Below are 27,113 nucleotides of genomic sequence, written 5' to 3'. Positions count from 1 at the left end.
CCGCTGTGGGAAGGGGGCGGATGGCGTCCCGCTCCACCTCCGCTCCCCCACCGGCCCTGGTGAAAGGACACCATCTGGCCGCTCGCGGGGCTAACCGAAAGGCGGCAGGGCCACACAGGAACATGGCTCTGCTCGCTGGAAAGCCGGCCTCCTTATTCAGCATCAGTAAACGGCTCCTACGCGGCTGCTGCCCACCGTTCCCGCTCACACCCGTACCTGTTCTTCAGGCGTGGTCTGTGGAAGCTCTTCTAAATCGTCTCAGCGGCACTGAGGCTTCCAGATGTTGCAGGAACGGCTGATGCCTACGGTGGCATTTGCCCGCACTTAGATTGGGGATGGTCTCGCTGGTACTCATCCTATCCAAGACTTATGTGTATGAACCCCACCCCCATTGGTTTCTTAACGGTTGGGGGGCTGCCTCAGATGAACAAAACCCTTCGCCGTTACACGGTGAGGGCCAGTCATTGAAACACCCCCCCCCCCAATCGCGTACGTCAGCAGGAACACGGCCTCCCAACACAGACCCATCAGGACGGGAGCAGCACACGACCACCGCGCCGCCAGTCCACCCCGCCAGCCAGGTATTTCTTAATTCTGCCGCCGTGCTTCTTAATTGCAATTAAAAGATAAACAAACACACAAACAGGCCTACATGTGCTATAGCCCAGAGCTCCTGTACAAGGTGGCAGCTGACACCGTCTGTTTACAGGAGGGACAGCGTGGTTTGTATTGCTAAGAGAGAAGCCAGACTGCTGTGGGCAGCCTACGGCTAGCAGTACGCTTCCAGGACGCCGCAGCCGCTCCCCCCGGACGGCACGCTCGTTTACCCCGCACCCGCTCACCTGGGAGGCAGGTGTTTGGCAGTGGGCTGTGATGGAGGCGGGGGTGGGGGCTGCCGGGAATTCTTCAGGCAACATTGCAGACACCACGCTCTTAGCTACGAGGACCCCAGCACGTGGTAGCTATGGCAACGCCGGAACAGAACACACTGTACATGCTAAATGCCCTCATGACCTTTGACCTCCCAAAGTTTCCCCTAAGAAGGCAGAAACTGGAGGCTGCTACTCATCACCAGATTGGGAGACTGAGAAACTTCTGCTGGCTGATCTGAAAACAGACAGACTCATTAGTGCCAAATCAACACTATATACTGGCAGGCTGTGCCAACAGACAGGACAGGAGAGAATCCAGGCCTCAGAAATGCGAGCGGCAGCAGGACATGCGGCAGCCGTGTCCTGACCAGGTGGCCGGCCCGAGGCACACTCGCGGGCCGGCACCACACCGTCGGACTCCATCCCGCGATGCTGTTGCTCCTGTGGGTTACGATGCGTGCGTGAGAGTTTGTGTACAGATTTCTCTGTTGTATCCATACAAAACAAACCTAATCTGGTGCCAAATGTTTCGCCTGATATCCATTTTAATCCTTTTTCTGAGGTTTGTTGGGCTCGGGACCGTTAGTGGGGAGGCAGAATGGACAGACAGGCGAAAACGCCGCTCGCCACCGTTAAACTGGCACGTCACCAGGAAAGAAGCTCAGCAGCGTGAAACAAGCGAGGCTTTTTTTTGGATTGGTAGGGTGGGGGCACGGCCTGCAGGGTACAGGGAACGGGGCGGAGAGTACGGCTGGCTCAGCTCGCCGGGTTGAAACAACAGCGCCAGGGGCATCGGGGGTGCAGATGCTCAGTGACACACCCTCCCTGCCCCACCTGGCACAGTTCCGTACTCTGTGAGGAGTTTGGGGGGGGGGGGGGGGTTCTGTCTAGGGGAGAGAGATCTCATGGCCCCCCAACCTGTTTGCAATAAAATGGGATATTGTTGCACGTTTTCCTTGGTCTCTCTTCTTTAATGTCCTGAAAATGCACGATCGTGGGCCCAGCGCCCCAGTCCAGAAATGGAGGATCGAAATCACAATGTGGAACTTCTCATCTTCACCCAGGATTCGTTTATCAAAACCTCTGTTAAAAATATAATAAACTGTCAAGGGTTCCAAAACCCTGAAATCGTGAGGGACTCTGTGTCATTCCCGCCGGCCCAGTGGAACCTACGCTCCTGATAATGGCCAGTTCCTGGAACCTCCCAGCCCAGTTTCGGGGCCGTCCCGCCGAACGGGACGCAAGCCTAATCCTGCCGCACGGCGCCTGGCGGAGTGCGGTTCCGTCCCGCGTGCGTGTCCTGGCACACATCGACTCCTTGGCACAGCAGCTGGCCAGAAGGGGCTCACCGCAGTGGGGCAGAAAAGGCCGGGGAGGGGGGGGCACTGCACTGCCCCCGAGACCCTGTCACTGCACCACGTCCAGACGCTTCCTGTCCGCTGCACAGTAGCTAGGGTTGCTGGGTTAGATCCCGCGGACCGGCATGCAGACACGCTACCATGGCAGTGCGCCACAGAAGAAGAGCAGATCGCTCTCAGTCCACGACATCGCATTCCGTACGGGGGACTGGGGGCCTGTCCGGCCCTGTGGGACCCATCCCTTGCGCCTTATCCTGCAATAAATTCCCCAACTTCTCTGACTTATAGCGACTGGGGACAAATCTGTACTGACAGCCACTAATCACACCCATCTTAAGCATCTTTAACATCCACTGCAGAGTGGCACTGACCCTCTCTCTTGGCCTGCAGCACGACTGCATGCTAATCTGTCACTCGTTTTGGGGGGGGGGGGGGGGAAATCAGTCAGAGCCTCTGGGACACCGAGGACTTACGCTTCCCATTTTGTTAAGCATCTGGCCTGGCTTGCCCCTGACGTACTCTGGGGGGTGACCCTGCAGAGCCTCGCCACAGCGACAGAGCAGCCATATTACGTTGCAGTGGATTGGGTTTAACGGCACACAGGAAAAGTACCAAAGATTTATGAAGGCTTTCAAGTCAGGAGTAAACAAATACGTTTAAAAAAAATAAAAAAAAAAAAAAAAAGCTGAGAGCGAGAGCTGCCTGTGCGAGGCGGCCGAGAGAAAATCCACCTTTTGTTTCCCGCTAGCAAGACACGCTGCCAGCGACGGAAGCGTCGGCGCGCTGGGAGGCGCTCTGCAGCACGCGGCCCTGTGTGAGCTGTGTGGCTTTAGAGCTGCTAGGAGCCAGTGCTCCGCGGGGCCCATGGCAGCGGGCGGCTGCTCCATCGCCCCCGGCGACATGGTCCAGCTGGAGACCGCTGCCAGAGTGCTGGGTGAGTGGCGCCCCCTGGCTGTGGAGAGGTGCCACTGCGCCAATCCCACGGAGTGACGGATCCGAGTGTACGATATTAACGCCCGCCTACAAGGCAAACAAATGGACTGCTGCTTCGACGTGTGTTCAGCATGGATTTCAGCCTCAAAGTTAGTTAGTAACACTGCTATCTGTCCATCCTCCACCTGCTTATGCTAGGCAGGAACGGGGGGGATCCTGGAGTCTCTCCCAGGCATAGGGCACAAAGCAGGGGGATGCCCTGCAGGCGTTGCCAGGCCGCAAGGCGCGTACATACATAGACTCACACTCTACTGGAACCTCAGAGACGCCAGTCAACCTGACTGGGAACTGCAGGGGGAAACCGGTGCGATACGGGAGGACATGCAAGCTCACACACACACACACACACACACACACACACACACACACACGGCATGGGAATGGGATCCGAACCCATGGACTCCGGCGGGCTGAGGCAACAGTGCAGCCCACTAGACCACCCTCTTCATCATCATCATCACCATCGTGAACCAGACTGACGTTCGGAGGATGGCAGCCCGACACTGATATGCCAGATAATCTTGGATTCGTTGTTAAGCACTGAAATAAACACAATTTTAAGGTTCTTACTCAAGGTTCATATTTTCATCCAAGCCTAATGCAGACTAGTTAATGATGAATTACTGGCAAAAATAAACCAGAGCCATCATAGTCATTGTACGCACACACACACACACACACACACACACACACACACACACACACACACACACACCCTCCTCCCACTCCCCTCTGCCAACTTCATTTGCAAATGAAAAGTTTTGTGGAGCGTCTTTGAGCTTTTGGGGGTTGCCAGAGCAGCGTGCGGGCTGGGGGGGGGGGTTAGGGACCAGATGAAGCAGTCCTCGCCTGGGGGGCCGGCCGTCTCCTCGGCAGTGGCGAGGCTGTTCCTGAAACCCATGTGACCATTTGTTCCGTCACACAATCTCTCGCAGCCTTTTCCACACAGCTTTAAACAACTGTCTGCACAGAAATCGCACACGACCCCCCCCCCCCCCTTGGTGCCACCCCCCTCCTCCAGACGCCCCAAACAGCCTCCTTTAAGGTGCCATATGGCCGGCAGAAGCCTGTAGATTTAGCTGCACATCTGCGTGTACGTTTGCGTGCGCCGGCCTTTTGTGTGCGTGTGGTTGGGGGCGTATCGGTGAGGGGGGGGGCGGGATGCTGGGTAATGGAACATGTTGGCGGCCGTTGGGGAGGATTATGGGATGCTGCGGCTCTGGGCGCGCGGAGGGAGAGAGAGCGAGAAGTTGACAAGACAGCCGCTCGTGGGGTGGGGAGGGAGGGGGGGGGGGGCAGCCGACGGCCGGTCGGGGGGGGGGGCGGGCCAGCGTGTGAGGAATCGTTACCTTTAAGTCCTTGGCAGCCCCCAAAATCTGATCTAAGCTATTTAGGCACGTTAAATAAAAAGCCGATTTCTCAGCGTGGCTCGTCCCACGCTCACGGGAATTCTGGTGCTGCCAGCGACCCCAAAGATGGCCACACCTCACCTATGGCTGCCACCAGAGTGAAGGTGATGTGGGGACCTCAGGTGTCATTCTAATACGGACGTCCGTGTCGTGTGTCGTCCAGGCGGCAGCTACTGCGGTCAAACACGCAGCACGAGACAGAGAAGCGTCTGGCGGTTGAGAAACTTCGATAATAACAGCAGAGCTCCTTCCCTTCCCTGTCCCACTTTAATGAAATTAAAGTCAGTCGTCTGTAACACAGCAGTAGGGGGTCAGGCAGGGAAAGAGCCGCCCTAACCTATGAGCGTCCATTTGTGCACCGGAATCTACGGACAGATCTCCTTTTTTCAATTCCCTAATCTTCAAATATGTACTCTTACGCGATGTTTAAAGCAGATAATTTATATAAAGGTTCTCAGAAAAGGAAAACTGTCTCAAAAAAATCTGAGCAGAACGCAGCCCTATTACAGATTCGCGTTTTTATTTCTTTGATTTCTCCCAATCACCAGGGAGATAAATATATATATAAAACCCCATATATATAAATATATATATGAGAGGCGAAACGTTGTGTGCTAAAACCCCTGTGTTGCTTGGCATGCTCTCCGCAATATAAAAATAAATCAAGCTGATCTTCCAAATGTTTCGTACGTAGCGAGCTGTCGCCGCTCTTCACAGCACAGATTGTGCCCGTTTGAGAATATCCGAGGCTGGGCCCCGACCGCTCGCGTTTTACGCCGAACCCGCCTGCACTCGCTCGTTAGCACGTACACCTTAACCCCCGCGTGCCAGGACCCGCCGCGCCACGCCCACGACGCGCAGCAGACACCGCCGCCGCATGTGTGCTACGCGCTCCGCCTGCTGTGCACTGCTGCCTGGAGGGCCCCCTCCCCCCCGCCACGTTGACAAAGCGGAGGTCAGCAGCGTAGGGCTCCCTTGTGACCCACAGGTTGGGCCGCGGATCTCAATTGGGCTTCTACTGTTCAACCGTCAAGTGAAGCTTTGGACTTGAATTATGGTAGAGAAGCAGCCCTGTGAAGGCAGTTGAAACTGAGGACAGCAAAAAAACAACGGCTCACGGCTTTTGCATCCTGTGGGGGTTTGTATGAAAATGGCAGGTGTCCCTGCACGTGGACTCCGGCGCTGGGGCCGGCTTCTCCGATTTTACGGTTCTGTTGTTGTACCTTTGAGGGTACAACAAAAATCACTCCAGTTGAAGAGAGTGATTCCACAGTTTCCAGGCATCAGATTAGCAACGAAACGATTCAACTGGTTTAACCAGCCAATTTTGGAGCCACACTGTACAGCAAGAGCCTAATTAAACACATATGAACTTCATTTGTTTCCCTTAATGTAACAATGAGGACAAGGTGGCCAAAGACATTTGCTTAACCATGCTGGTTAACACTAGTTGCTTGTTGGGTGGTTACTGCTGCATTAACAGTAAAAGCTGGGCACCCCTCCTCTGTGTCCAGCAGGGGGGGGTACCACCCTTTAATCACTCCTAAGAATCAAAGATGGATGGCATGTCATCCACTGATGCCTCATTTACATGCCTGAAGGTGTTGTCCTAGCAGAGGGTCATTATTTATTGGCACGAGGAAGCCGCATGCCAGTCGGAATGAAACGCTGACCTCTGGTGACCAGTGGCAGTCGGCGCTCACGCGGAGCCTGACCTCCCCCCCCCCCGCGGGCTGCTCTCACGTGAAGAACAAGCCAGCCTTCGTCGGGTGAACTGTGACCTTGGGCGGCCGGCCAGTGGCAGGGAGGACGGCCCGGGGTGTGTGTGCGTGTGTGTGTGTGCGTGTACCTCTGCTTCATGCGCTGGTGCATCCTGCCGTGCTGTACACACTGCTCCTCCATCTCCTGACACCGCCCCCTCAACTTCTCCACACTGTCTTGCAGGTGCTGGTTCTCCTGGGACAGGTGCTGTACCTCCACCCTGTTGCGGTTGGAAAAACACACACACACACACAGACAGACAACCACTTCAGTGCTGAAGCTCACCCAGCATCCTCACAAACCCATCCACCGCCAAGACCGGCAGTTGCATGAGGACGTCTCTGCTCGCCGCAGGACGACAGAAATGCTCCCTGTCGTACCGCAGGGGCCCCTCGTTCCCTCGCGAATGGGCCACTTTCCGGACTTCCTGTGTGCGAGCCCCAGTGTGTCACGACAGGCGGTGAGCAACACCCCAGACAGACTGAGCTCAAACGTGTCGATAGGTGGCAACATGCAGGACGGCAGGGACGCTTATGAGTAAGAACAGACACCTTCCGGCGGTGACGGGAGCAGAAGCGCGAATGTCACACGCAGCCGGAGTAACGGCTGTCATTCCGGAGGCAGGGCTAACATTCCGGAGCCTTGTACTGGAGCTCAGAGAGCACAATTAATAAAGATGAAGAATGACCACTAAGGAATAAACCAGCAATACAGTCACACAGCATCTGTTAGCAGGTAAAAACCGAAAATAATAATTTATTTTGATAAGAGATAAAGACATTATTTTTAACAGGGCACTAGGCAACATAAATGGCTATTGGGGTCCCCCTGTCCTGGTGAGTTGGGACCTCACTTTCATTTCCACGGCCAGTTCCTCTCATGGATTGTGGAATTTCAGTGCGAATCTTCTGAAAGGTTTCAAGCTTTATCTTGAAGCCCAATTTAGCATGATTATTTTAGACTTCTATGAGAAAACGGAGCGAAACTGACCATTATTTTTGTTGAATGCATTTCAATGAATAATTTCAGTGCAGATTTTGATAGAAATAAGGAATGACATAGGTTGGCAGAGTAAGGCAAAAAAAAATATTTAAAACGTCATATTTCTGGACAGAGAAATGAAGTTGAATTCGAAGAATTTCATGTCAGTTTTTATACTTACCTGTTAGTACCTGCTTTCAGTGTAGCATGCAGAGGGGGCTGGACAGGCCCAGAGCTGCCCATTTGGTGAAATATGAACGGGGGAGGTCGGAGTGGGGGGGCGCAGACTACTGTGGACCACCCAAACTCCAGCATAACAAGTAGAGGGCCACTTCTTAAACAGCCCGAAATAAGGACAGCAGAATGACACACATGGTGGGCGGAGCCACAATGCGCTGTCAATCACCTACTAACTAATCAGCCACTTCCCACTTGGATGGTTTTGGCTGAATAAAAATAGGCCGTGATTGACGGTGCAAAATGGCCCCACCCACTGTGCCTTTCAAAGCCTCTTGTCTCCCATCGCTAATTCAGGCGGCTCAGTAACTCTGCAGGTCAGACACCATAACCATGCAGTCAGGGAACCTGTCACATTCCCCATGGGCGCTGTCTTCTGCAACTTGCCATAGCAACAGCCGCCAATCAAACTCAACATCCAATCTGACGGTTTAATAATGTAGCGACCCGCCCGATGTTGGGCGTCGACGGCCGACTCGCCTGCTGCTCTCGGTCACCTCCTCCAGCTGGGCCCCCAAACCATGGCACTCCTCCCTCAGCCGGCCGATCAGGGAATTCTGAGAGCTCAGCAGAGACTCAAGTTCCCCAACTGGAAAGATCACAGGACAATGTGTGAGGAGTCAGTGGGATTTCCCTAATTTCAACCACACTCCCCAAAGTGGGGGGCCATAGACTAGCAAGTCATGACCCCGGCGGCATCTTCTGGCTCGACGTCTGCGTACGGTTTCCGGGCGGCTGGTGTTGGAAAGAATTCCTCCCTTTGAAATCTGATGTGCTTTACTGAGTGCCCCTCTCCATATTTTTAAGTGGCTTGAAAAGCGGAGCAGCGACTTTGATCCCGGCTCCTGACACAAACACACAAACGCGTGTCGTGCTTTTTACATTGTGCGTCTGCATGGAGGCGCCTGACCTCTCGGGCCTCCGCGGCACCGCTGGCCATGAAGGATTCTCGCTCTGCCTCGAGTGCTCTTCGCATGCTACATGGCCCTTTCTGCCGTTTACGGCTCTCTTTGAAATGGGCGCTGGGGGGGGGGGGGGGGGTGGGCGAGTCTCAGATCAGAGTGGCTACAGGCGGAAAGACCCTTGGGGGAGAGGGGGGGGCTCATTGTGATTGAAGGATGGCTGGAGATTAAGGGGGGTGCATGTTCACACTGAGCCGGTCATTCATTTTATGTATTGACCCCTTAGCAGAGGCTCAGGTCTAGCGATGGCTTATTACGAGCTGACAGAACAAAACCGAACGGTGGAAGCCAGAACCACTTTCTATAATTTTGTGTTTCCCAAAGGGATTGTATTAATAATTTAAGTTAACCTGGGTAAAAAAAAAAATAATAAGGCACAAGATCTGAAAATATCTTGGTCAAAAATAAACAAACACTTACCAAAAGCATCCACCCAAAGATGACAAGACAATAGTGTTTGCTGACAGGTCTCAGTCAGTCGCTCACCATACAGGCAGGGCTGACAGGGCAGCGCGGCGGGATGTCGCGGATGTCCGGGGAGCGACGGCCGCGCCGCATGGATTATCGGGACCGCGGCACGTTTCGCACCCCTGTTTTACACAAAGGATCCCCAGGGGGGGTCTGTCGCAGTTACACATTGACGTGCGGAGCGGGCGTTGCAAGCGGAGGGCTGCGAGCGGCAGGCGCACGCCACCAAACGGCCACTCAAAGGCCCGGGGAGGGGGGGGGGGGGTGGCACAGGGACGCAGAGAAGCCGTGAGACAGGTTGCCGATTGGGGGGGGGAATAAATAAATAAATAAAAAATAACTATGGTGAAGTTCAAACCGCACATCAGTGGAGGAGTTTGAAAGCAGCACTCGGTGTGTAGGCCACAGGCACGCATGGGAGCGGAAAAACAGATAAAAAGGGAAAACTGGGAGTGAAAACAAACGGAGTCGGAGAGGAGAGAAAAAACACACAATGCCGACTGGAGGCGATTTGGTCTCGAACGGCGAGGAAAAACTGGTCTTTCGGGGAGCTGGAGTAAAGGCAGGCGGGGGGGGACAGCTAATTAGCTTGTGAGAGTGGCCATTATAAGCTTTGAGAAGGAAGTGGTCGGAGGTATTAAAGGCCTAATTCGGTAAAGCCGCACAGCCCCCCACTGAGCCCCTGATGCCGCTTCTCTTTAGACAACATGTGTGCCGGCGAGCGGCGCCAAAAAGGAGCCCTTTGTTTCGCCGGCTTTGTTCTGCCATCGGCGTGCTTCAAGTTTCTCGGAACGCAGGTAAATAAAAGCGCGGCGACTGCAGATGGTGCAGCAGATGTGAGTACGGCACCACGCGCCGAGGGCGGCAGGCAGTGGGGTGGTGCTGCCCGCGCTCCCGCCTAAACGCTAACTAATATGTAACGCGGAGCCTTCCGGAGCGCCCGGCATCTGCTCCCCCTCGGCCGGCCAAAGGTTACAGGTGTTGCCGAGACGGCCGAGTCCGGAGGGGGTTACCCACCGCTCCTCTGATGGTCCTCCTCCACCTCACACAGCCTCTGCATCAACTCCCGCTTGCACTCTTCCACCCGGGAGGTCAGGGCGACCACTTCCTCGTTCCGGTCACGCTCGGCCATCTCCTTCTCCTTTCTGGAGGTAGGGGGGAAAATGAGGGGTAAGGTGTACAGGAAGGGCCGGTATTGGGGGGGGGGGGTTCAAGGGGCCACAGCACCACCTGTGACTCGGGGGCCATGACTGAGACACTCCAGCAGGGACAAAGTAAATCAGGGCGACGGCTCGAACCGCTAAATGAAACCCCAGCGACACCCGTCACTAAGTTAGTACACTGTCATGTGTGTGATTCATATATTTCATTAATTTCCCTGGTAGTTTGTGCGCGAAAAACTGCCCGGCGCTTAAGAACTCGACACAGATGCGTGGCGTTTATTTTTTTTTTTAATTTGGTCTCACATGAATTAGTCCATGCCAAGTGCCAAGTACATCGCCCATGGAGAGAGAGAGAGCGAGAGAGCGAGAGAGAGAGAGGGAGAGAGAGAGGAGCCCGAAAGTTGAAGTGCGTTCTGTTAATTAACAGCACAAAAAAAAATTTAAAGAAAAAAAAAAAAAACTTTTCTTCTTCTTGTTGGCACGACGTGTCTGTAGCCCAGTTCCAAAGTGACCGCTCCCCCAGGCCTGCTGTCGTCTGGTGTGTGAAAGCGGGGAGTGCGGCGCGCGGCGACACCGGGGAGAGCGCGCCGGGGCCCCCGCTGGGCTTGAACAGCGGCCTGAAAACACCATCCACACCACGGCTCAGCGTGCGCACTAAAGCCCTCGCAGCTCACCATTTGTTACTGTTTGTTTCCGGGGGGGAGGACTGGGGGGGGGGGGGCAGGGTGGAGCGTTGCGCTGGCGGTGTTTGCCGACCAATTAGTTTGAGACGATGGAGTTGGGGGGTGGGGGGGGGTAAAAAAGTTACTTGGAGGGAGAGAGAGAGAAAAACAGACTTTTGGGAACTTTGCTTGCTTTCGGGCGAGGTGTGGCAGTTATGGAGTGGGGGGGCACATCATCTACAAAATACATATACAAAATCCAGAACTACAGCCTTATAGGCTTTTCCATCTGATCTTTGGGGGGGTGGGTTAAATTACAGGGGAGAGGTCACAGGTCCCATGGACACAACGTACAAAGATCATCACATGTGACTGTGTCTAATATTATCGGAAAGATGAAATCCAATGAGCCAGTTTGCAAAATGGACGGATGTGAGCATCACTGCTGCAAAGCTGCGGCTGCCCTGCACTCAGGCGGAAAAGCACTCGGAGACAAAACACATTAGGTTTGTTAAGGAATTTAAATAATTCCCCAAAGCGCCAGACCCTGTTAACCTGACGACTAGCAGGCAGACACGCCCCCTCATGCTAAAAGTTAGCGAGTAGCTCCAGCAAGCCGACAGAGTGCCTATTCCACCCTGCGCTCGCTGGAGATAAGCGGCAAACAGACCTTCAGCTAGAGACTTTGATAAAATCGTGCGACGAAAAAATTGCCAAGCTATTTTTTTTTTCTCCTTTTGCCATACCAATCACTGAGGGCATCCCTCTGACAGGGCCGAGGGTCCAATAGCAGGGCCCCCGCTTAGACTCAAAACCGCAAACAAAGCAGGTAAACAGTGGTGGGCTCGGTCTTAGTTTGGGGGGGGGGGGGGGTGTTTATTGCAGAACGGTGCAGAGCGGGAGCACAAGGCCCGGAAGCGGAGCCTTCAGCGTGTCTGGAATCTCAGCGCACAAAACGGCAATGGTCCACTTTCCCGTTAGCTGGTTCGGATGCCAGCAGGTCGGGTCACGGCAAGCAGCAGGGACTGGGATCAGGCGACCCCGACAGGGGCAGTGCCACATCACTCACCCCCAGTACCCCCCCGCCCCACCCCCTCCCGAATGTAGGGGGGTGGTGCGGCAGCCCGCTGCAGCAGTGGCAGGGAGCTGCCTAAGTGGGCACTAGGCAAGCTGTCGGCCATTTGGCCTGGAACGCGGCGGCCCACCCGAGTGCCGTTCGCAGCACCCTGCGGTGCGGCGCCATCCGCAGCCAGGAATGACCAAATGCCGGGGCTCCTGCGATGAGTCAGGCTGCTGGCGCCCGCCGCTCATCAACACCAGGCTCGCCATGCCGGCGCCGGCGCTCGGACAGCGACAGCACGCGTTCTGGGAGCCGTCCCCGCGCAACCTGTGCGTCCGCACCACCGGGGGCCGGTCGGGGGGGCCGGCCGGCCGGGTGTCCGGAGAACGCCGCGTAACACCGCAGCATGTAGCCAGAGAAATCCTCATCTTTCAAACGGCCAGAGGGCATCAGCGCACTCAAAGAGGCGAAGCACGTCCATGACGGCAGCCGCTAAGCACAGTCATGCTTCCGTGTGCGACAGTCCTGCTGTACGGCCAGCAGCCACTCTGTTATTATGGCGATCTGTCACTTAACGCCGTAGAAGTTGGGGAGCCGTGCCGACTTCAGAACATTCGCAAGTCAGTTTTACTTTGTTTTTTTTTTTTAAAGAATAATACCGCATCAAGCTTTTTGAAAAATTGTCAAATATTCAATATTCGAGTATTTCATTGTAGAGTGAAAAAATGATGACACAACTGACTGATATTTACAGAAACAAAACTACACTTTGCAATAAAAATCAATATTCACAAATTATATTTTGATAAAATACAAGAATGATCACCTCTAAGTCAATACAAGTAAATACCAACTAATGAATAAATATTAGTTGGATGGATTAAATAAATATTAATCCATCCATCCCTATTAAGATTATCAGGTGATTTATAAGGATAATTAGCACATCGTCCTTAACCATAATTTTAGTCCTAATTCTTAGAAATTTCAGTTTATATATTAGTTTTAAAGTCAATTTTAGAAACTCAGATAAAATGCGTTTCCTTCATCGCAGTCACACGCCGAGGGCATGTTCTGGGACAGACGACACACTTATAAATTCCCACAATGGGAAAAAGTGTGTTTATCAGACATTTTCACATGTGCCTGAGGGGGTTAGCATTCCTGTTTAATAGAAGCAAATGGGACCTGTAAACTTGTCACCGAACAAACAGCGTGATTTGACGAGAGACAAACATACACCCTCAGAGGGTTTTATCACACTTCCAGAGATATTTTCTTCTCTCAGAAAATCACCTTATGCTCAAATTATAAGTAGATATGGAACGAGTACACTCAAAATTTTACTCTGGCAATCTGACAGACTACATATGGATTTAAAAAAACAAATAAAAAAAAACCCCACAACATAGGTTCTTGAAACTCTTTGGATCCATCACACAATTCGCGTATAAAAATATTCTAAGAAAAATAGTTTTTCCCATAAAGACACAAATGCCTCCTTTGAAAATAGCACTGCTTGTATTTACGGCTGTTAGCAGCTTTCCTGCTCTTCGTAAACTGGTGAGTTAAACAGCAGAGTGTTTGTCATGTCCTCTGCAAGCGGTCAGGTGCAGAATTGTCAGTGTGCGTCCAGGGCAGGTCTGCTGCCGAACCTGAGCAGAGCAGAAAGGACCGTACACATCACGACAACATCATCCTGACCGTTTTTTGTTCTGTGAGATTTTTATTACATAAAACAACTAATATCGGATTATTTTTCGCACATACTGCTATCGTTACCACAAAGCAGAAAGGAGACGCTACATGCTAAGTTTTTTAAACAATTTTTCACCACTGAATCAGTATACAACCTGGTTCATACGGGTTAGAACCGATTTGCTGGCCGGGGGTGGAGGGGGGCAGCTTCAGGTTGGTACAAAATGGAGGTTTCTCGGGCTCAGAGTAACTTACTAATAAACCCTAAAGTGCTGAAAGCCCAAACCTGCACAGATATCTGGCATTGTTTAAAGCACGATTGGCGCAGCTAAGCTGCGGGGGTTAGGGGTGGAGCTTTAAGGCCAGGCCTGCTGCACAAGCGCCTCCTAGTGGTGGCCAGCAAGACTGTCACACGGGGGCTGCATCACATGTGCGTAAATAGAGGGTGTGTAACAAGCACAGCCAGCCTGGTGGCGGGGGGCGGGGGGGCTAGCTCACAGAGGAGTTCAGGTGTGGTGTTAGTGCTGGGGGGGGGGGTCATCCCCACAGGCATGGAGCTGAACGCCACATCGACTCGGTCACCCACAGCAGTGGGGCCTAGTCCCTCTCCTCTCACCCCATCCTCACCGCCCGCTAAAGAGAGGGAATACAGGAGAAGATAGACCCCCTTCCCCCCACCCAACAGAGCTCAGTGTATTATTTACCCTCTGCATACTTCTCCGTCGGTCCCATCACTTTTCAGGATCTCCCCCTCCCCCCCCCGCTCCCTCGTTCCCTCCCACCCTTTTTCCTTTAACTAAACTGGCTCTGGCTCCCTCCATCTGCTCCCCTCTTCCTTCAGCAGTCCCGCACCTGTTCACACCTCCTCTCCTGTTGGACCGCGTTGAGCGTCTCCTCCGCTGCCAGGCCGTCCTGGCTCCCGCCACCTCTCTGTCATTCAATCCATCTGTCAGAAGTGAACTTTGTTTACTGCCAGCTTCTGCTTTCTTCTTCAAGAAGCACGAGCCCCCCTCAAGGTCACCGGCGAAGGCGGACTGCAGCCGCCGGCAATTTGCAGAGAGGCCCCGCCCCCTCCAGTGTACATTCTCGCACAAAAACGGCGAAGAGAGAGAGAGCAAGAGAGAGACACTTACTTCGCGAACTAAGTTCTTTTCCCCGGTACTTTGCACGCTGGCGCCCGCTTGCCGGAATCCGCGCCCGCTTGCCGTTTTCCCCGACATCTGTACCAGAGCCCACAGGATGGCAGCGGCTCGCAGCCGCGTTCCGGCGCACAGTGGACCGCAGCCTGAATTAATTTGTCACAGAGACGTATTTGGTCCCTCAACCTACCTACTTTATGCAGCGATTGTCTTATGCTTATCCTACAGATGACACGTTTTCAGCGCCGTCCAGGCACGCTCTGAATTAATCATGATGCCGTTTACCAGCTAACTGGACGGAACCGCTGACCGCCTTTGAATAATGATGATTATTTGTAATCAATTTCGTTATGCAATTGATATTATTCCGCCAATATTATTTCATGGAAAACATTCAAGATAAAATTACATGCATGTTTTAATTTGCTTGTTCCCCCTACAGTAATCACAGATTGGATTTATTAAATAAAACTTAATTCATGCATTTTGAATGCCGGCGTCCTCGGCAGTGCAACAGTGGGGTGGGAAGACATGAAAGGAAGGAGAGATGGAGAGAGATAGAGTGAGCGAGAGGGAAAGGGAGAGAGGGAGATGGAGAGCTGACTCCCAAGGTGCAGCAGGCTGTGACACCACCTGAACGGGGGCTCACACCGTCGTCACGTGTCCCCCCGCCACCGAGCTTCCCCGCGGGGACCCTGCTGCAGCACAGCCTGTGCCACACGCTCTCACGAGGGGGGGGCCCTGAGCAAAGCTGCCCTGATAATCCGCTACCAGTGTGTGCGTGTGTGTGTGTGTGTGTGTGCGTGTGTGGTAGGGTGGCGTGGGGTGGGGGGGGGCGGGCACGTTAACCAACCTGCGGCAAACAAACAAGCGGCCAGAGCCAACAGTGGGGAATCAAAGCCTGGGCTGGCGAGCATGAGGAGAAGCGAACAAAAGCTTTTAACGCGCCGGGGCGGCGGGCCCCAGGGTCGGGGCCCCGGCCGCGCCCCCATCCGCTCACTCTCTCGTCTGTGATTCCCTTTGTAATAAACTCCCTATACCATCTGTTATGTGTAATAATGCTGCTGACGGGGGGGGGGGGGGGATACGTCATCTGTATGCTCCCCCAGGACAGAGGCCACAGCCGCTGGGTGTCACCGGGGCGTATGAGAGTGCACGCGGACGCGCACACTGACGCTCACCACTGTGTCACTCGCGCGGTCAGGGTTCCCGCACTCGCTTCCTGGGCCGGAGTCGAGTCCGTGGGTCCCTCGCGAGTCGCCTGATTCATACCTATAGCCTCGGTGTTTGTTTACTTGCGGCTTTATCGTATGTTAATCAGCCATATGCAAGTTATAAATAAAAGCTGGAATAGGCTGGGAAAGTGTTTGAGGCTTGTTTGCTCTCCGCACAGACAGACGCGAACGTGCGGGTGACAGTCGCGGAAGGCGGGAAAAAGCAGGAACCTGAGAGGGGGAGAGCCAGGGCATTGCGGTAAAGGTCAAAAAATCACACGCGGCTGCATGCAAACACGCCACCAGCTGGGGCAGATCAGGGGAAACACACACAGAGCCTTTTCATTAGAAGTCAGCGCATCTCTTCTGTGTGATATAATCCTGCGTTCCTCTCTAACTAGGAATTGCCAATTCCAGATTTAGTGATTGAATCTGAACTGAGAAAGAGGATCAAGTTTAAATTTCAGGGAATGTGAATTCAGCGAAATTCCAAAGGTCGAAGGGGTCGGCATCAGCTTTGTGCGATTGTCCCCTTTCTCGCGATCAATAACACATATAATAACATAAAAAAAGATGGCAGTAATTAAGGTCGTGTATAACAGGCGTTAGAGCTGTTCGCAGTGACAGGTGGCGGAGGCACAGTCCTCAAAATAAACTAAGCTTTTCTGTTCAATTAGAAGAATTTCTCAGAATTCCACGGAATTAAATTCAAATTCCAGTTGATGAAGTGAATTGGAATTTGGGGTCAGTTCCAAAAGCGGGACCTGCTTGGGCCTGGGCTCACATGCAGGTGGGACGGAGGATGCCGGCGGCACCTCGGCTGGCTGTCAGGCACCCGCCCGCACGGCATTCTGGGAACAGGGACGCCAGGTCTTGCTGGACGACAGCTTGTGTGACCCAGGCACTTCTTTAAGATAAGAGTGGCTATATGATCTGAGGCCTAAAGAAAGAACTTTCAAGGACGAAAGAGAAAGAAGGAAAGAAAAGAAGGAAGAAAGCAAAGAAGAGAAATGGAGAGGGGGGAGGGTGAAAGAGAGAGAGAGAGAGAGAGAGAGAGAGAGAGAGACCCAGCTTCCAGAAACAGTAAGTAGGGCACCCTCTCTGGGCAGTGTTGGCCGGGGTGGGAACAGTTGTACCCAACAGATTTGCCCGCGCTCCGCCTGGGGCCCACGCTGCGTCCCGCCGTGTCCCAGGCCGCCAGGCGGCGACGCCCTCGGCCTCTAAGCCGCCGTGGAGACAGGGAGGAGCGGCCGCTGCCCCCACACTCCCCCGGCGCACTACGCCCCCCACAGGTCTGGCCAGATTTTTACACACATACAGGCTGCCATCCTCAGTCTTAGTAGATGAAAATTGCCTCCTTTCTAAAAACTTTGTTTCCTTATTAATTAATTAATTAATTAATGTCATTAATATAAAATTTTAAATCAGATAAAAATTTCAGGAAGACCATATTTCTGAAAGAAATCTTTCTTTTCCTGTCCAAATGAACAGAAGTGAATCTCTTGCTGTTTGGGTATTTGCCCCCCCCCACGCGGTCAGGGGGGGTGACTCGGCTGTTGTTGGAGTTCGCCGTTAGTCCTGCGATCCCAACAGTAAGACCTTCCTTCGCTAAGAAACCCTTCGTTATGCATTTCCCACAGAACACAGGAAGAGCCCTTCTCTGCGGCCACAGCGGGACGTGCGCTGGGGCACTGAGCCACACGGAAGCTGCACACGCTCAGGATGCCGCTGCACACCGGATCACTCTCTGATCACTCTTTTTCACGGCAACATCTTCCAGGGAGAAACACATGAAAAATTTCCCCTGAAACCATCCTAATCTGATGATACCATATTTTTTGAGCAGCTGACAGCGTTAAATTGCATCCGTTGCACGTTTGCTGCGTTTTCGGCATCCTGTTAGGGCTGTCCATGCAAATTTAAGCTAAAGAGCGGCCCAACGGGGGAGGGGGGTCGTGCTAAAACACTCGTGCTAAATGGCCTTTGGTTGGGTGTCTCGCAGCTGGAGGCCAGCACTCTGTCGCGTCATCTGTTAAACCTTCCAAAACGCCCGATCTGCCTTGTCCTGAATATCTTGTCCTTCCTCATGTCCTGCCGGGGGGCTCCAGAAGCGGCTGGAGGTAGAGCAGGGCGGGTGGGGGCCAGGGGCTGTCAGTGTCTGACTCTGACACTGTCCTTACTCACCCTGCTGTCAACAAGTTCCCTCACAGAGCCGTACACACGCCCCCCCCCCAACCAGTCGAGTGCCGGTGACAGCACAAGGCTCTGGGCCTGGGTTCTGATGGCGCCGGTCTGCTCACTCCGGTTGGAGTCTCGGGGCCCGGGATGCCCCCGAGGGCCACGCGAGGTGGTGGTTGGTGTCAGGCTCGAGAAGCACAACACCGGCATCGGCTGGGTTTTTTCCTTAATGCGACAGCGTATTTTTATAATGAGATGAATATTTCATACGCTGGCAGCGCGCGCGCTTGCTGCGAGGTATGGCCGCGCTCCGCAATCGGCGGCTTAGCGTTACCCGGCTCTTTAATTAGCACTTGAGTCGAGCTCAAAAACACCGAATTCCCAGCACTGCCTAGCAAGCGCACGCCCAGATCCGCGGACGGTGGACGGGCGAGCGCAAGGGAGCAGCTGGCACGGCGGTACACAAACAGTCACCGCAATCGAGGGAACCCGGCCAAGAGCCAATGTTTAAGACCCAACTCGGTGCACTTCGGAAACCCGGAGCGAGATAAAAATAATTATTAAATAATGATAATTACGCCATAATAATTCCCAGAATTGTGTGTTTTGTTGACAACAATACGGAGGCATTCTGCACATATTCAGGCGTCATAACTGAATATGGGCTTATTAAAGCGGAGTAAAACCACGTCTCTGACACACACTGTGTGTTATTTTTGTTTGCTTTTATCAAAATTCCTTGTCTTTTCCTTTTTTCCCCATTTAATTCATACCCCGATGGAGGCGCGCTGCTGCCAGGCCTTCATTAATTTATGTCGTTTTCTCCTTAGAGGAACGCAGTGGGCACGCGATGATTTCAGCGCCCGCTGATCGACCTCCTGGAAGCCGGGGGCGCCGCGCGCTCGACCCCCTTTCCCCAACAAGCTCGCATCCTAAGCAGCGTCTCCTGCTTTCAGCAAAGCTTGCCCCCCCCCGGCGACAGAGGGACAGGACGGCTGTGGCTGGAGAGTGCTCGTCTTGGCTTCCGCCACCCGGTGAAGCGGCGGGGGGGGGGCTCCCCTCAGTGCAGCGAAGGGGACGCGGCAAGGTCTCGTCCCGGGCCAACGGGCACACCGCTGTCAACATCCCGGCGCTCGCCCCCCCCACCCCCCCCCGCCTGGCCGGCAGCCTTCCCAGCTGCCCTATCCGTTACTGTCTGATTAGTTCTGCTAAACAGCCCCTCCCCTGCCAGCCTTGCCCGCCATCTGCTCCCAAACAAGATGGCTGCCACCCAGCTCCCCGCTCCTGGCCTCCTACCTGGCACGCCGCGCCCCTGCGCTTACCCCGAGGTGCTAACACAGGTTCTCTCGGCTGGCGCCGGCCAGGATTTCATTACTACTACTTTGACAGGAGCCGGTCTGTCTGTCATTCCCCTTTTATCCCAGTTCTGCCAGTACAACCGCCTCCCGCTGCCTGGGTTCACCGCAGTTTTGTAGCGCACAGATCTCGCACTCCGTGCATGTCTCCCTCTGGCGTGTTGCGGCATCTGCTCGCTATTTTATTCATTCTCAGATTCCCTCCCTCCCCATTTCTCCTACCCCCCCCCCCCCCCCAACAAGGCAGACAGCCAAGAGATAGACTGCTTAAGTTTATGGAAAAGAGTCTAAATGACTCTTTGAATATAACATGCAACTTCCGATCGCAGTGGCACAGGTGTCACTTGGGCGAGTTCCCCTGTGCCCACCCCATCCCGGAACCGGAAGCAAGGGGGCCACACCCATGTGACAGCGAAACGGCCATCGGTCCGAATCTCTAAATATTAATAAGAATGCTGCAAATGAGGTACCTGGACTTGCCACATTTTGTTAAAGACCACAGGCATCCACGATGCAATTACAGCGTGATTTATGCACTAAGGCGCGATTGGATGAGCTGCATCGCTTCAGAACGGGGAAAGCCTCTCTCAGCCAGTTATTTAAATTGCCAGGGCTTCATGAGAGCTGTTCTCCACGGCTGTCTATTGAAGGTCCTTTAATTGACGGCTATCAGAACAGGTTCTTCCCATCAGACTGTTCGGGAGACGTTGAGACAGCGGTTAGTGGTTCTGAGGCCACATTAAGACGCCAGGAGATCTTTTGGCCAGAATTTATCCCACAGCTTGCATGAAGCACTGGCCCCAACTTGAATGCAGCATCCTTGAACCTGCAGGCACACACACGTTTACATTTATATCTTTGTGGGGACTCTCCGTTCAATTTCTATAGGAAAAAGCCTAAGCCTACCCAGCCCTAACATTAACCATAAGTAACCAAATAAGATGAAAAGACTTTTGGCATTGGCGGACCGAAAAAGGTGGTCCTCTTATAAAAATAACAGGCTTTTAATCACATTCTGTGGACATTTGTAATGTAATATACACATAACCCACCTCCACCCTCCCCCAACAAACACACTCACACACCCACACATTGTTGGCATTACAGCCAGGACTAGGGAGCACGGTGGCGGCCTGACGATGAGCTGCGTCCCCTTTCCGGCCCGAAAGTCACACGCAACAGGCAGCACGAGGGCACCTCTGCTCGGGTCCTTCCAAACCAGATATCCCACCAGCTACCACATGGGCATCATAGACAAAAAAGCAATGTTGAACAAACCTAAAGACCAATTTTAAATCCATCCATCCATTTACTATATCCATATGTACGAAAATTAAAAAAATATTTTACAACTAAGTACGGATATTAGTTACTGCTAGACCCGGACATAAATGTAGTGTGTGTGTGTGTGTGTATGTGTGTGTATGTATATGACAGGGTGCATAAATATTAAAAATCAAAAGTACTTGCTAGTCTACATGCAAGGGCATCCCAAATCGCATTTCCTGCTCATCTGTCAAGTAGCCACATGGTGAATGAAAGATGAGATCACACAGCGGAGCACGCAAAGCGCAGCCGTTGGCGTCGTTAAACAAGCGCGCCGTTTAATTAAAAGCGTAACGACGCGCGGGTCGAGGGGTGGGGGGTCCGGTCGCCATCCGCAGCCTCTTTAAACACGTCGGACGGGATCAGAGTGGCCCGGCGTCACTCGGAGGTCTCCTCGGAGAGGTACGTGGGGGTGGGTCAGGCCCGGGCGCCGGGCGGCAGCGCTGCGGGGAGGCGGGCGGCAGATTTCACGCGCCGGGCTCTTCCAAAACGACAGCACTGAAAGGGAGGCCAGTGCCGTCTGGCGGGCGGGGTGGCGAGAGCGCACAGCTTGATTTTGAGCCGTGTTTTGTTGTGCCCTTTGGGGGGGTGGGGCTCCTGGTGGGGGGAGACCTGCCAGTGGCAGCTATTAGGTGGAGGCTGGTGAGGGGGGGGGAGTCATAAGCAAACAAACAGAACGGAGGCCGGGCTCCAAAGCGTCAGAAGGATGCGAACAGAGTGGAGGGCTTAGTGCAGATCCCGCCTGCCTCGCGCACAGCTGGCTGATGATCCGATGCAGGAGCCGCCCCCCCCCCACCCCACTGCCGCCATGTGACGCGGGGGGCGGGGGTGCGCGAGAGCACCCTCATCAAACAAACAAAGGCAGCCGCTTTGCACTCCTCATTTTCTAAGGAGGCTGTGATCATTCAGTCACTGGCTGCACCCCCCCCCCACCATCAAAAAACACAAATGCCGAAATTAAGGAGAGCTGTAGTCATCTGACCATGGAACATGGATGACACCCCCCCCCCTCCAAACACACACAGAGAGAAAACTCACAGCCACATCCCATCTTTGCACCTCCATTTGCCAGAGAGCCCAGGGGGTGTGCAGGGGCAGCTGGTCTGGCCAGACAGATGTCTCCCGCATCTGTGCCTAAGAACCCCCCCACCCCTCCCCCATCTGGCCACGCACCGGCCGCCGGCGCACGTCGACTAACAGAACCGGTCCGGCCGTGCCGGTCGCTGACCCGGCTTGTCCGCCGATGGCGAGTGGACCGGCAGCCGACGTATGGAGAGCAGGCGGGGACCAATTATAGGGAAGCGGCTGCCCCCCCCATGCTGCCGCAGTCACGGTAACGTGGGAACGCCGGCCTTTGCGGTACTGCCACCCCGGACACTCGCCTTTTTAACGGGAAAGGCCGGCTTGGCAGAAAGTGGCCGGGTGGTCTTGGGCCGCGACGGCAGAGCCGGAGCAGTAAGGCCTGGGGTGGGTGGGATTACCCCGCCGCCCGGTTTAACCAAAAGGGAGTTAATAAAGAAAAGTAACAGCAAGTAGGTTACGGGAGCTTGGCGCTGACGGCACACAATAACCCCGCCCACCCAGGCTTGGGATGCCTCGCCCCCACCAGCACCCACCCCCACCCCTAGATTTAGGGTTCCCGGATCCTCAGCTCAGGCAGCAGATCCTTAGAACTCTGCCATGGCGCCAGGCGTCAGAGTTGCGCTGCGGTCAGTGCGCTGGGCCCCTTGCCCCGCATGTGACCCATGGACCGGATCTCACACCGGCCAGCGGGAAAATACTGAAGATGCCACAGTCACCGTGATACCGAATCTCAGCTCCGGAGGGACCCGCCTCCACAAAATACCTACTCTACACACACAGACGAGCTCGTTTTTAAAATTACCTCTCAAAGGCCTTGTCTATTTACAAAAAAAATACATAAAATAAAATGAGCAAGCTGGATCAAAACTGGTTTGAATGGAAAGACATATTAGGGCCATATTACTCATTCAGCCCAAGTCACATGAAAGACAGGGTTGATGTACACAAACTCAATTCAAACACAACACGGCATAACATGGGCAGGATATCTGACTGAAAACAGAGAGAAAACAACTGATCTCCCTCCAGCTGAATTGGAGTGCCGGTCGACCCGCAGAGTACGAGAGCTCGGCGTTCGAACGATCGCTGCCACTCGGAAAAACAAACACGGCCCTCACAGAACGAGGTTCATATGCCGCTCTTCAGTGTCCACTTGCCAAAAAAAAAAAGAGAAAAAAAAGCAGGATTCTGTAACTGCAAAGTTGTTAAATGACTCATACGTAACACGTTCAGTGGAATTTAAAAACAAGTTGTCTGCAGAGTCTGACCTGGGGGATGAGAGTCCGCCCACTCTCATGATGTTAAAGAGCAGGGCTCGCTCTGCTGCAGCATCAGGGAGGACGGAATGTCCTCCACAGGTGAACCCCACGTGCCTCTCTTAAATTTGGCACATTTCCCCTCCGGGGAAGCCGGCCTGTGCTTGGAGGCGGACCGGAAGTCGGCCGTATACCAAACACCGATCCAAGCCTAGAGTGCCGTGCATCACGTCCCCATGGTTTAAGGGCACCTACTGCAGGATTTACCTGGGAAACCAGCAGCACTGGTTGACCACTTAGTCAAATCCCCGCCTGATGGCTATGGGGAGCCACCCCACTCCCCGGTCTCTCCATCGCGATGGCGTCTAGTGTCAATCTGCACCAGTCGTATAACATTCTTACCTAAACACTCATCTGTGTGCTGTTAGTGTCTCTTGGCTCTACAGCGTATGAGGACTCCAAGTCCAGCAGACAGTGATGCATCATCACCACATGGGCGCTAAAGCCGCTTTTTTTGTTTTTTTTTAAATTTATTTATCATGAATAATACCATTTTCGACCCCAGGTCCAACTCACTGGCAGCAGAAACAGGTTTTATTTTTCTCCCAGAAATCTCGCCGAACGGCAAAGCCTTCCAGACTTCAATAAAGCAATTTTCCTCGTTACGTAACCGCATTAGGGCCACAATGCGAGTGTCCCACCGCGCCGCTGACGTTTCCGCTTCTCTGCCCATCGTCACGGTGACACCTGGGCTCCTTGAACGCTCCAGTGACCTTTCCCTACATCGGGGCTCTCACCCACACCCTCCGTGCACTTTTACGAGTTTTAAATCAAAACCAGTACAAGCAATAGTGAAATTTTGCAAACAGACACAAATGAATTTTTTTTAAAGTGCATATTTATATACAAAGTTACAGCGCAGAGTGAGCCGTCCCCAGCCTCCCTGTACCAGCGGCCCCGGTGGACCCCCGAATCAGCGCCGGCCCCAAACACCCGTCCAGAGGAAGCACAGGCAGGCCCGCTGCTCTGGCGCGCAGGCAGGGGACCGACAGGACGGGGGTGTTTGGGGCCATGCCGGGAGAGGGGGGGGCCACCGTGGCAGCTGGTCCCCCCGCATTTAATAAGAGGGCCGACGGAACGGGCGGCGCCGTGGCATGTAATAGGATTAGAGGTTACCTGGTGAGGTGCAGTTGGTGCCGCACGCGGCCCAGCCGCTCCGTCAGGCCCAGCGCCTCCGCCCGGGCCACGCCCGCCGCCCGCTGAGCCGCCTCCAGGCGCTGCCGGCAGCCACTCAGCTCCGCCGCCAGCTTCGCGGCTTCCTGTCCCAGGGAAGGAGAGGCCGGGACGGTGCCCGTTAGCAAGATGCCGGCGCGGGGAGCAGTCGGCAGCATTCCCTCTCGACATTCCTGCGATGATGGCGCGGAAACGCCAACGCCACACTCACTTGCTGCACAATCCGCACTAAATAACGGAATACGTTATTTAGGACGGCGCGAAGAAACTCCAGTGAAACTTATTTATCTGTGAAAGCCAATGTAGAATAAAAATTAAAATTTTGATTTTGAGCGCAAAATATCAGGTACGACCATGCGGCCAAGAATCTGGTCGATAATCCTTCCACGTTTGCGTTTACCACACAGGTCTCGAGGTCATGTTTACATCAGGACTTTTCATACCTTAAAAGATACAACTAGGCATTTTAAAATATGACCCTTAAATGCCGCGAATATTAATGTAATTATTTGCATTAAAAATTCCAGCTTTATAGTGCATACTCAAGACACAATTTTCAGGATACCCAGTTGAGTGTGCCTCTGGTGCCATCTAGTGGGAAACAGTGCAAAAGCAAGCACACTGCATATGTTAACAAGTGAAAGTAAATCAAACGATTTCATAAATCACCCCCTTCACTAAAAAGGTAGGGTTACGTCGTAATTAATTCTTAATTAAATTTGGCTAGTTAATTGTTGAGTTGGGTTTACTGCAAAAGTTATCGCGGGCAAAGCTGCAAAGACTGCACCACAGATAGGGGTGTGAGGTTTGCAGTGACTGACTGAGGAGTGACACTGCACAATGGCAGGTGCGGAGGGCTCGGGAGGCCGGCGTGCGGGAGTGCGAGACCTCGTCAGCGTCGCGGGCAGAAGGCGGCAGCGGCGGCCCCCTCACCTGAGCGGCCAGCTCCAGCTGCCTGCTGCTGCGAGTGCTCTGCTCCTGCAGGGCCCTCTCTGCCTCCTCCCTGCGCAGCTGACACTGGGTCACTTGCAGCCGCAGATCTGCGCACACCTGCACTGAGCAAAGCATCCTGGGAGATTAGGTCCAAGTCACCTCCATACCCAAAGACCATTCTCATGAATGCAGGAGGACTAGGGTGAGCTCATGCTCACAAAACCAGTATCTGGTCCACCTAATCTGCAAGGCAAAAATATTTAAAGAGCACGCTGATTTATTAAATGATCACTATTTCCAGTGAAAAAAAATATATGTCAAGAAGTGAAGAATAAAAGCAATATATCTCCTGTATGTGTAGCCTGAAATCTTGTGGTCGCGTCATCACTGGTCTTCAATCCGCTTAAATGGACAGGTCTACAGGAGACTGGCGGCACCCGGAGGTGAGTGAAGGTCATACAAGTGCAGTAGGTGCATATAAAGCAGAGTATGTGAACTCACCAATGACTTAGCGACTTGTACCCAGGTCTTTACAGTCACCTGGCATTTAGCATCAGGCCACCGTCTCTGAGCCACTAGAGACTTCAGAGTTCAGAAATCGGGGCAGAGCCCCGGCCCATTTGTCCGACAGACTCTGCTGGCCCACCTTGCTGCTCTCCTCTTCCTGGGAACCAAGCTTCTTCAGTGCATCCTCCAGCTGTGCCGACAGAGAGCTCCTTTCCCGCTCCCTCCAGTCCAGCTGGCTCTGCAGCTGAGCCCCCTTCTGGGACAGGTCTGTCACCTGGAGAAGGGCGGGGAGGCGTGAAAACATGACTCCTACACACAGACACACACAGACACACACAGACACACCAGTCTGGTCACAGCAGGAATTTTCAGCAGCAAATGACAAAACATGCCTTTATATCAATTTGTGATCCCATCATTTTTTTCTCGCATGTATGGACAGCTAACTGGCTAACTTTGCCACCGAGATCAGTGGTTCAGAGACAAACCGTACTGGGACACTGAAGGACGGAGCAGAACACCTATCTGCTTGTAAAAGGCTACAGGCCAAGCAGGAGTTTGAGAAATACATCAATAACACAAGACCCTGCAGGGTGACTGTTAGCTAAGGCAGGGCAGTGATATTTACTATCGCAGTGCAGTGGGCATTTCCTGAAGCTCACCAACTCATTTAAATTTAAACTAACGTCAAATATTTATTACCTAAAAGGTGTTATTTAACCTCAGAGTTAATTGCAAAATTATCTTAAATGACTCATTCCTTCCAGTTCACGTAATATCACTTGTAGCATTTAAATATCACAGATGAACAGATTGGTGTATATATATATATATAATTATGTACATTGTTAAATATATTATCACAAAACTATTTCAGTTACAGGATACATACAGTTTCTACGTTTGTACATTCACAGGTATTGCAATACTAAAATAGTAACATAAGTTACTATAAAATATCATTATAAAAATCCATCCAATTACCAACCCCTTCCAGGAGCTTATCGAGAACTTGGTCGTTGGGGGTGCGGGGGTAAGTGGTGTACAGGAGCCTAACCCAGGCCAGAAATCTACCTGGACTGGCATCTTAGTAAACAACCAAATTAGAAAATTAGCTCCGACTGATGTGACAGCATTCAGTACTGAGCCACTGAAACCTCTGCCTGTTCACCAAGCTTCAGAACAAAAATCTCTTGCTGAAATACACAGTTGCCCCTCGGAATCCATGGGGGAATCGGTACCAGAACCCCCTGCAGATACCAAGA

General features: G+C 53.2%; 1 protein-coding gene across 7 annotated transcripts in view; it reads right to left on the bottom strand.

The window, feature by feature from the left end:
* sdccag8 (SHH signaling and ciliogenesis regulator sdccag8) overlaps positions 1 to 27,113 on the bottom strand; it is a 39,778-nt gene that overhangs the window by 2,703 nt on the left and 9,962 nt on the right. For 6 of the 7 annotated variants that reach the window (XM_049009221.1, XM_049009224.1, XM_049009223.1 and 3 more), the window contains 6 exons: positions 25,988 to 26,122; positions 25,342 to 25,458; positions 24,352 to 24,494; positions 10,059 to 10,186; positions 8,092 to 8,200; positions 6,482 to 6,613 (listed from right to left, as the gene is read on the bottom strand). In XM_049009221.1, coding sequence (XP_048865178.1) covers positions 6,482 to 6,613; positions 8,092 to 8,200; positions 10,059 to 10,186; positions 24,352 to 24,494; positions 25,342 to 25,458; positions 25,988 to 26,122 — 764 coding nt within the window. Of the gene's footprint in view, positions 1 to 6,481; positions 6,614 to 8,091; positions 8,201 to 10,058; positions 10,187 to 19,780; positions 20,337 to 24,351; positions 24,495 to 25,341; positions 25,459 to 25,987; positions 26,123 to 27,113 lie in introns of those variants that run through there. The other variant, XM_049009226.1, reaches the window with a different exon arrangement.

Source organism: Brienomyrus brachyistius, chromosome 3 (assembly GCF_023856365.1).
Source record: "Brienomyrus brachyistius isolate T26 chromosome 3, BBRACH_0.4, whole genome shotgun sequence".
NCBI lineage: Eukaryota > Metazoa > Chordata > Actinopteri > Osteoglossiformes > Mormyridae > Brienomyrus > Brienomyrus brachyistius.
Note: the sequence above shows the minus strand (reverse complement) of the source record. Positions and strands in the feature narration are given on the sequence as shown.